The sequence below is a fragment of the Pyrus communis genome, chromosome 16 (genome assembly GCF_041283825.1).
Source record: "Pyrus communis isolate YQ-2024b chromosome 16, ASM4128382v1, whole genome shotgun sequence".
Classification (NCBI taxonomy): Eukaryota; Viridiplantae; Streptophyta; class Magnoliopsida; order Rosales; family Rosaceae; genus Pyrus; species Pyrus communis.
The window spans coordinates 4,440,260-4,451,540 of record NC_142580.1 but is presented as its reverse complement, the minus strand read 5'-3'; the positions used below and the strand labels follow the sequence as shown (position 1 = coordinate 4,451,540).

Below are 11,281 nucleotides of genomic sequence, written 5' to 3'. Positions count from 1 at the left end.
CCTAAACCCTAAAGTGGGCTGGGCAAATGGAAAAGAACCAAAAAAAAAAAAAAAAGGGCTAGCCAGTGGGCTGGCTGGCAGGTTGAAAATGGCCTGCCGGTTGGCCCTTTGACCCTTTTTGGTTCAGTGGGGTCTACGAGTCTTTTGGCCTGGTTCTTGGTTGGAGACGATTTTCGGGCTATTCTCGACCTTCTAGACCATTCGATTGGAGATGACCTTACTTGGCCCAAATTGCGAGTTTGATTTTTTCTCCTTTTATTTTCTCTTTCTTTTTATTTTTAGAAGTGTGTAAGGAGGAGAGGGAAGGAAAGAAAATCATATTCTCCCAATTTGTTTTTTCAAAAGCATTTGGCATTAGGTTGGTCCCACCGAGGTAACCCCAAGCTTAAATAATTTTAAACTACTCTATTTTACAATTGACGGTAGTTTAAACTAATCTAGCTCAATTTGTTTATTCAAAAGCTTTTGGTATTAGGTTGGTCCCACCGAAGTAATCTCAAGCTTAAACTTTTTTTTTTTGATAAACGATATTATCAGGAGAGGAGGTGGGCTTAGCTTTATAATGAGTCAACAATAATATGGTTTAAATTCGTCTTTAGCAAGAATTGAACCTAAAATATCTTACTTACAAGTGAAGAGAAATATCATTAAATCGTAGTTAAGCTGTCAATTTGAGATATTATCAACCGGCAACCAGCCCACTAGCTAATGATAAGCAGCCAGCCCAAATCCGGCCTGCCATCGTTTCAAAGCATATCCGGGTAGAGAGAGACAGACACAGACAAAGAGAAGAGGGAAGAGGGAGAGGAGTGAGAGTGTTCAGGATGCTGAAACTACACAAGCTATCTTCCCCTGCGATTGCACAGAAGCCTAACCAAAACCCTAGCCAGTTCCTCTCTTCGCAGCTCTTGAGCAGAGCTAGGGTTTTCAGCACCAACACCTTCGGCTTTGCTCCGAGTCCGATCTCGTCGAGGAAGAGACTCTCCTTGAAATGTCGCCAGTCGGAGTACTTCGACCAGCAGAGAACCAGCACCGCCGCTTCCCCGAACAAACCTTCTCCCGCTCCGCCAACTCCCGCCGGAGGTACTTTCTCTGTCCTCGGACTATTTTACCCTTTTGCTGCTGTAGAAAAATGGTTCGGAAATGGATAGAGTTAGGAACTTTTAGTTACTCGTTATTAACAGATAAAGACTAAGAAAGTTTGAAACTTTTGCACTTGAGTGAGTGTTTTGTAGCTGTTTGGCTAGATTAGGAGCTTCAATTAGTGTGAAGGACAAGGTTGAATTTGAACATTTTGAAGTTAGGGCCTGTTTGCGGCTTGTGGAAGCACTGAAAGTGCTTTTTGATAACTAAAAGGGCTTCTAGATTGTAAAAATGTTTTCTGGAGAAGCACATGCTATGTGCGAGGAAGCACTTGAATTTTTAATAAAAATCTGTACTTGTTTATAATAAAAGCACTTATTCTCCTATGAGCAGAAGTGCTTATTAGAGCAGTCCCGAACGGAACTTATTTTCTGTGCAACCAAACAGGGGTATTGACTGGTTGAAGCTTACATATTGATGAACCAGTTTAATGATGGCTAGGCAGAATTTCTTTGTTTATAGTGTGATTAATAAATGTATTTATTTGGTTTGTGTGTGTAGCAACTGGGATGGCGCCTAGGTTTTACGTGGGTCACTCGATATACAAGGGAAAGGCCGCTCTTACCGTAGAGCCCAAAGCTCCAGAGTTCACCCCTTTAGATGTATGATTGATTTGAATGATGCTTTATTTTGTACTTTGTAACAATATGGTTCTTTGGCCATATCATGACTCCTCAACAGTTAATACAAAACTGTGTTTATGTTATGGAGGGTCTAATTGATTGTTCTTTGATGGTTTGGTGTCTTGGACAGTCAGGGGCATTCAAACTTTCCCGGGAAGGTTTTGTGCTACTTCAGTTTGCTCCAGCAGCTGGTGTTCGTGTATATGATTGGAGCCGAAAGCAGGTGATCCATGCTGCTTTTGTTACACTGAATAATGGATTTTTAAGAATTATAAGAAAACTGAAAACAATGTCAATGGTCAATTACTTACTTTGAATAACCTCTTTTTCCTAATTGTCGGATCCTGCAACTTTGATTGTTGGCTAATCGTTACATAATACTTCCATTAAAAACATTGAGGTGTATGGTTACCACATGCCAGGCCACCAGTAATAAGACCTTTTGCTTATTGTATGTGGTCACTACTTACTATAATTGTGAGGATCGTTAATATATGCAAAGAGACAATTGGTTTGTGTAGGTATTCTCGCTATCAGTGACAGAAATTGGAAGCCTGGTTAGCCTTGGCTCGAAGGAGTCCCTTGAATTTTTCCATGATCCTTTTAAGGGGAAAAGGTAACTCCTTCACTCTCTCCCTTTCTTTGTGGTATCATGGATTTCTGTAACAGTAATGATGTTGCCTGTGTTGGATTATTTGTGTATGGATCTCCTAATCAGCATGTAGTTGAATCTGAGTGACTGCAATAATCGGGGTTGTCATGTGTTGCGTTCAATACACGTCTTCATTTTCTCTTTGAAATTATTAACTTATCCAGACAAGCGGTTAGGGACAAGTATTTGTTCATTGTGACTGCAATAAGTTTGATATTGTATCCCTCATGATATGAACATCTGATGTCCAGAAGTACACATGATTATACTTCCGTGCATCTTCTACTTGTTGATGTTTTGTAATGTAAGTGAAATATGTACTAAATTGTTTTGTTTTGCAGTGATGAGGGCAAGGTCAGGAAGGTGTTGAAGGTGGAGCCTCTTCCAGACGGATCTGGCCATTTCTTTAACCTGAGTAATCATCTTTTCCTTGAAATCTTGGTGGCGAACTTTACATTTATCTTCACCTTATTATACCATAATATGTGATTTGATGCTGCAATTTCTTAATTTTCAGTCAACATTTTGAGTATAGTCAATTGTTCGTACATCAATGCTTTAGGCAAACTTGTTCGTACATCAATGCTTTAGGCAAACTTTTCTCGTTTATTCATCAACCTATAGACTTTGCAGTCTTAAAGTTTATAACTAAACACTATTATGCTGCATGGTTAAGCAATGGATAAGCAATACATGGATGAATTTTAGTGTTCGTGTTTTGAAGGCGAGTCTGCTTGCAACGTATAGTTTCTGTTAACTCAGTACAATATTATTGTATGCAAGCCATCTGCTATACTTATTGGAGGGGCTCAGTTTTTTTAACATTTAAATGTTGCTCTTATCATTATGTCATAATCAAGGTGTTCAAAACAAGCTTATCAACTTGGACGAGAGCATTTATATTCCTATCACCAGAGCAGAATTTGCTGTTCTCAAATCAGCTTTCAATGTACGGTCTCTCTATCTCTTTCCTCCTCCTCCTTTCTCTCTACATGCTCGTCCACCCACCCAATTATCCATGTATAAAAAATACCTACATAAGACCACATACACGTGCCGAATCCTTACTGGTTAGGACTCATGTATTCTGTTCTTTGCAGTTTATCTTGCCGTACATTTTAGGTTGGCATGCCTATGCAAACTCCATAAAACCAGAAGATTCGAGCCGTGCCAATAACTCTGGTCTTAAATATGGAGGAGATTTTGAATGGAGCCGGTAGTAGGACACTAACAGAACTCTTTTTAAGTGCAAATGATGTTGGTTTGATCTTGATCGTTTGTTGTGTATGTCCTGTTATTATGCAAGTCTCAAAATTTTGGGTACGACATTAATGTAAAATTTAGTGCAGATTGAAGAATGAAGTAGCTGACCACATTCTTTTCTCCCCATTCCGTAGTGATATTGTTTATACTCCATCTAAATTAGATACAGCTCTGCACTGCAACTTATTTGTCACCTTGTATGTTTGGTTTTCAGATGCATGGGTTTATGGTGGGACGGTGAAGGTGGTGGGTGGCGAGGGTTTAAGGAGGAGAGGGGGTTGTAGACTTGCATTTTTACTAAGTATTGGTTTCAAAAACGTTTTTATCAAAAGCTGGCGAGGGTTTAAGGAGGAGAGGTGGTTGCAGACTTGCATTTTTACTAAGTATTGGTTTTAAAAACATTTTTATCAAAAGCAGTTTCAATTATTCTAGAAGTAATTCTAAATGAGTCATAAGTTGATTACGTGGAAAGATGGTCCAAAATTTGAATATGAAAATTCAATTTTCTAGTTTTTGGAAAGATGGTCCTAAATTTGAATATGAAAATTCAATTTTCTAGTTTTATCTTAAGTACGTCAATGTTTTTGGAAGTATATCAAATTTTCTATACTATGTTGGATGCATATCAAATTTTCTATACTATGATGGCGATGAGTCAACATTTCATCCTGTGGAAAATGATTCAAATGTTACAAATCATGTAGTAAGAAATGGAATAAACAATTAGCTGTATTCCTTCAAGCATGAACTAATTGACTAACATATTGTTTTAAATCGCCCACTCCACAAACGCCATGCAATTGTGTGACATTTCATCAGACAAGAAAGACAAATTGTTGGTCACTCTTTATATTAATCCGATGGCTAACCTACTTTTTAAAATATTTTCTTTTTTTCTAAGATTAAAAAAGGAAACTTTTCAAAAATAATATAAAAGGAATTTGCTAATTTTTCTTCGGAATTTGTAAAGAGCTATAATTTCTCCCATATTAACTTTAGCTGATTATCTTTCCGAACTTTTAAAATTGGCCCATTTCCCCTTTTTTTCCTTGAACCATAATTTTAACCAATTACTCATGTTTATAATTGGTCAGTTTCGGGTAATGAATTTGTTGAGATGAGTAATTACTTTGCTTATTTGAATTTGGATCTCGAATTGAATTAGGTTAACCAAGATGGTCGTGTGAATCAAGTCATAAGGAAGGCTAATGAAATGGCATCACAACCCTAACATGTTGCTAAAAAAGCAAAACCATGGAGAAGATTCATAGTTGTCCACATCAGGAATAAAATTTAAACAAATAGTGTACGGAGTGAACTAGCAGAAAAAAAGAAGACAAAACAATATGTTGTATACATTATAAATAAAATTACATTTTCGCCCTCAAACAATTATCATGCGTCGTGCACATGACCAAGATGGAAATAAAATTGGATGAAAAATACCAAAATCTAACGTCAGAGGGATATTTGTCAATTATAAAAAGTTCATAAGGTAAGTAGCTAAGTTAAAGTTTAGGGGGGAATTGGGCAATTACGAAAATTTAGGAGAGTAATTGGTTGAAATTAAAGTTCAGAGGGAAATTGGTAGCTCTTTACAAATTCGGAGGAAAAATCGGCAAATACCTCTAAATATGATACACCTACTACTAGATTGAGCTAGTCACAAATGTATCAAAATCGCTATAAATATTATTTACGATTTATGTGACCCGAACTTGAAATATCCTCCAAATAACTACAAACAAGTATCAATGTCACACCACTACCTTAAAGACTAATATGTTGTTGTTTTAACTTTTATATAATTTGATTTATATACATGATACGATTCAAATATATACTTGAACGTTGACTGGCATGACAATGGATGGACCAATTTCATCATAGTACAAATTTTGGCATGAAGTAGAATTATGGAAGTTTGCTAGATTAAGATTTATCTAATTAAGTATACACAATTAATTAAGTGAATGATCCATGGCATTAATTATGAAAATCTCCAATCCCATTGGCAATTTTCGAGAACTATCTTATTATATTATGCTAGAGGTCTTAATTAATGATCATCAGCATCCATTGACCTAAGTTTATATAATAGCGACCACTTGATTTATTTGCTAATTAAAGATGAATTTCATTCCAAACGACATAAAAGTAATACACAGATGTAGGACAGACCAAAGAGAGAGAAAAGATGAGAAGTATCAACTTCCAAAAAAACCTTTCAGTTTAATTAACCCCGACTCTGTCTAAAAAAATGGAGAAAAAATTGTATAGGGCCTCAGCTTGCCCCTAAATTTAGCTAAATTACATTACAAGTCATTCAAAATTTGCCACGTGATAAGCTTGAGTGTAATTTTCGTACCATGTATTTATCTTTAAATCATTATAATTAAATTTTCACCTAATTGTTATACACCGTTAAGTTCGTCTAATGACCCATGATTTTTCCACTTTTCTTCCCGCTTTTTTTTACTTGTCAGATTTTCATTTTTTTCCCCCAACGAGATTTCTTGTTGTTCTTCCCAATAAATCTGCAGAAAAGTATTAAGAAAAGAAAAACCAATCAATATTTGACTTGACCCAGTAATCGTTCCGTCCTTCCCAGCAACTCTCAAGTCTTAACATTGGATTGGGAATTGCAATGAAGTCTGTGTTGGTTTATGACACAGAGAACCCAGAAGTAAGCAAGTTCAACTTCTCTTATATCCTATCTAACAAACTTTCAACCAAATGGTGCTCTCACACAGCTTTTTTCAAAAATGAAATCTGAGTTGGACTTTTTTGTTTTCATTTCATGTGGCTTAAATTTTTTTTTTTTTCCCAGATTCTTGTGAAGAAAGGAAAGACAAAGTGGGGTAGAAAACTGTAGACGTTAGAGGCAATTAGGGAAGAAAAAAAATAGAGGGGGGGGAGAAAAATAAACCATTAGATGAACTGATGGTGTATATAATTAGTAGAAAAATTAATTATGAGATTTATAAATATAAAAAAAAAGATAAAATACTACGTTTAAAACTTACCACATGGTGAGTTTTAATTGGATTGTAGCGCCACTCAGCAAAATTATGTGGCAAGCTGAACCTCATACAAGTTTTTCTCCAAAAAATGGCGTCAGCTACAGAGGAGTTTCTTCAATCCAAGCTATAAATATGTCACAACTTAATGCAAAATGAGCCAATCTACGGCACTCCATTTGTTTCTCTTAACTGCCAACGACATGCAAAACTTCTAAATCTTCTAATCGGAAAGAGGGTTGAGATAGGGGGATCCTTTGTCTCCTTTTCTTTTTGTTATATGAGCCGAAGGCCTTTCAGCATATATTCGTAAAAAGGAAATGGAAGGGCTGATTAGTGGCATGAGGGTGACACCAGGAGCTGCGGCAATTACACATTTGTTTTTCGCATATGATTCAGTAGTTTTTTGTAAAGCAGATATGACCGAAGTAGGGAATATGGTTAGAATTTTGGAGGATTATGGTAAGGTATCGGATACATTGGGAGTAATCCGGATACATTGGGAGGGGTTTGGAGGAGGATTTGGTTTGTTATGGTGCCCACATAAACTTCAGGTTTTTATTTGGAAGGCTTGCAGGAATGCGTTAGCGGTTAGGCATAATCTAGAGCGGCGGCGGATTAGGGTGGTCAATAAATGTGATTTTTGTGGAGCAAGTAATGAAATAGAGGCCCATCTTTTCTTTCATTGTGAATTCAGCCGTGATTTTTGGTTTGGGACGTCCCTACAACTTAATATGGCAGGATTGGGGGTCCATGATTTTCTTGAAGGATGGTAGCGGATTGTGCAGTGGACGGAGAAGGACGTGGATGCCGAGGCATTGCTGCAACAGGTGATGTTTGGGTCTTGGCGCATTTGGAAATGTCGGAATGAGGTCGTGTTTAAAGGGGTTCGAACTTTACCCTAAGTGGCTGTTGAGTTGTGATAGCGGCATTTGGTAGAATTTAGGGATGCTATGGGTGATACGGTGGGAGAGGGAGGGGATGTTTTAAGGGTTAGGTTGTCTGGGGTGGGGAATGATTTAGGGGATAACCGGGGGGAGGAGTTGGGAATTGGGGAAGGCACGGGAGTTGGGAATTCACTGCGAGTAAGAAGGTGGACGGTCTGGAGTCGGATTTCAGAAGGGGATAGAAGACAGGGCGGGGGAGGAATGCTGGCAGAAACCCAGTTTTGGTGCATTGAAACTTAATTGCGATGCGGCATGGATGAAACATTCGAGTGAGGGAGGAGTTGGGTGGGTCATGCGGGATTTTGCGGGGATTCTGAAGCTAGCGGGAGGGGAAGGAGGGGGGTTCTTTGGGAATGCAATTATGGCTGAGGCTGAGGCAATCCGTAAGGGATTGGAGGCGGTGGTGGGTAGTGATGTGGGAACTAGTGCTAGGTTGGTGGTTGAGTCGGATTTTAAGGGCTTGATTCAGATGCTCAATAAAGCGGTTGCGGTTGATGTGATTTTTGAGATTTATCTCCAAGATATTTGGAGACTGGCAAGCTAAAAAAAGAAAAAACAAAATTTCAAAACTTTCCTATAGCTAAAAATAAAAAATCAAAGTTTCTTGAGATTCATTAGTAAGTGGCTCCTTAATCATGTTCCTGTGAACCAACGGTTGGCTTAAGCTGTCAACATGTACAACACCCTTGACCATACTTTTAGTTTTATATTTAATTACCGGTTATTAATTTTCATAATTATATGGATTTTGTAATCATGTTTATCAGACAACTAAAACCAGATTTAACAAGATATTAATGCTTATACCGTGTAACAAGTTAGACTTAATTAAGCCGTCGTCGATAGCCTAATGAAACAAGTTCTTAAGTTTTAAGTTGATTTTCATCTGGTGGCAGCTGATATTAAAATATAATAACCTTGCTGGCTGCTGTCGTTTGCTTTTTACTTTTTTGGCAAATGAAAGCTGCAGTTTTGAACTATTCGTTTACTAATTAAATTACGATAATTAGTCCACTAAATTTGGCTTATCCAATCTCCAGTCTCTACACGGAATGAAACTCTTGATACCAAAAATAAAAAGACAGTTTCAGGCTCCCTCAATATTTAACTGGACTAAACTCGTCATCTTCTATTTTTTATTGTGGCCTCCGGCCCACTTCCTTTTGTCATATACATGTATAATAAGTAGCGTTGAAACGCTAATCAATTTTAAATATACATATAAAGTTATGTTCAAGCGACTAAAAGATGTGTCAGAGATAAAAGGATGTGTGAAAAGCATCAACCTTAAGTTTATTCTTTCACCAACTCATGAACTTTATAGTGTTGTGTTATTCACACTCTTTTTAACTTTCTACACATTCCCTGTTAGTTTTGTTATTTAATTATCTTTAATTCATTCAATCTGACAATCGAAAATTAAGAAGGATGTATAAAAGGTAAAAAACTATGAATGGATAGTTTGTGTAGTGGCCATGGGCAAAGATCGATGTCTTTGTAAACAACCTATTCACAAAGTATTAATTTGATTGTTCATCGTACACCGAGGACTTTACCATATAAGCAAATAAATTAATATTAAAAAAAAAAACAAAAACAAAAATAAGGTGAAGCTCATTGTATTTATATATGCTCCAAAGCTATCGTTTTGTTTTTAAATGCCAATTGATATATTATATATACACTCTAAGTTGACAACTATGTCGACATCCGACAACTCTGGCTTTCGGAGGGTCAGAATTCTGTTTTATTTTAAAAAAGAGAAGTGTTATTAGCATTTCAAAAATCTAATTCTATACTATTCACAAGTATATTTTTCTTTCCTAATATAGAAAGTTTGGAGTGTAGAATGAGATTTTTGGAGTGCAGAATAAGATTTTTGAAGTGTTAATAATAATTCCCTTAAAAAAAATTGTTACAGAAATATGTTTTATTTTTATAGAGGAAATTAATTATTTGATGCAACCCAAGTTATTTATGTTATGATGGTGGCACGTTGCAGATTGGATAATACCAAATTTGAAACTTTAAGAAGTGGTTTAGTGAAAAGCGAGAAAATATTTGTAATTTTTAATAATCTGAATTTGAATTCTCACGAGTGTATTTAGATCATCTTCAAATGAGATGTCAAATTATAAGAGTCAAATTACAAATGATGGCTGATGTGGCAATTTGAAGCCTTATGTCAAATTTTGTACTTCTGCAACCGAATTGTCAAATGTTATTTTATTATTTAAATGGAGTTTTAAATGGTTGTAATCATTTGGTTGAAATGTTAGTGGAATAAAGGACCCGCCATTAAAATGAATTAAAAATAAAATTGACATTGATGTCAAATTTGACTCCAAATCACAAAGCCTTAAAATCTAATCAGCAAATAACACCGGTTGGAAAGACTTTTGATGTCAAATATGCACAATGGCATTCCACCTATGATTTTGACATCTCCTTTAAAGATGCTCTTATTGGGATCCGACTTAAGATTTACCTTCAAATTTTATATTGAGCTTCACCTTTCACTATTAAAAAACTTCAAAATTTATTAATCTATCTTCAAAACTATCTTATACAAAAAAATTGTCAATCTGTGTTGTCCTTGTCACTAAATATTACAGCTTAGAGGCTCGATCTAAATCTTCTCATGTTGTAATGTTAATACATCGTTGTATAAAATAATACTATGAACAGCCCTCGGAATACTTATTATCTATATTGATTAAGTCATAAACACTACTACTATTTAGTGAAAATATTCTCTCTTATTTCATTCCAAAAATAACAAAACCATTTTGCTTGGTTGACCTAGCTAAATACTGGTGCGTGCACACATGAAGCTAGTGTTGGAGTTTGAGACCCTCTTGTCCCACATTGGTCAACAGTATTTTTTCACTAGCCTTTATATAGACTTATTCCTTTTTCTTAGTAATTAGAACTTGGAGCATTTGGAAATGGATTGAAGGCTTGGGTCTTATGGTTGTGTGGATTAGGCTTGATGATTATACTATAATATTAATATTAAAAAACGTTTTGATTAATAGACACAACTCTTTGGAAAGAGTTGTATCTTCTTGGAAAGAGTTGTATCTTCTTGGAAAGAGTTGTATAGCTTCAGATATATCCAAAAGGTGTTTGAAGAGGTATGAAAGAGCCTATATAACTGGAGTCCTCATTTCCATCAATGATTATCTTTTCTTCCTCCTTATCTTCCGTACAAACTTTTCAGAGAGTAAACACATAAAGCAATTCGCTAGAGTTCTATAATCCAGTGCGGGTTGTAGAATTAGGTAGTTGTATCCTGGTCGAGCAGACGTTGTAGAACCACAAGCACACGAGTGGGACGAAAATACTGTTCGAAAGACATAGCGTTTGCGCTAGCCTCTACCTTCAATTCATTCAAGTTAGTATCATATTAATTTTTTTTGTAATTATTGTGTTATTGCATTCTGTATTGCAAGTATTTGTGAATAATAAAGTATAAGTATTTTGGTTTTGTATTTCTGTTATTTTATTGTTTCTAAATTGTTCTCCAACAACTAGCTAGACACATCAAACGAACCCGATAGTTCACCATAACTGACTGCCTTCTCATGTCAAATTTGACTAGCACACAAGAAACTATCACAAAAAAGTATT

The 11,281-nt window shown here is 36.0% G+C and overlaps 1 protein-coding gene across 1 annotated transcript; it reads left to right on the top strand.

Annotated features, from left to right (window-relative positions):
• Nucleotides 1-712: 712 nt before the first annotated feature.
• LOC137731573 (single-stranded DNA-binding protein WHY1, chloroplastic) lies at nt 713-3,874 on the top strand. The gene is made up of 7 exons (XM_068470712.2): nt 713-1,083; nt 1,645-1,745; nt 1,897-1,989; nt 2,288-2,382; nt 2,760-2,833; nt 3,279-3,367; nt 3,519-3,874. The coding sequence occupies exons 1-7, from the start codon at nt 825-827 to the stop codon at nt 3,636-3,638; spliced, it is 831 nt and encodes a 276-aa protein (XP_068326813.2). The 5' UTR covers nt 713-824; the 3' UTR covers nt 3,639-3,874.
• Nucleotides 3,875-11,281: the final 7,407 nt, after the last annotated feature.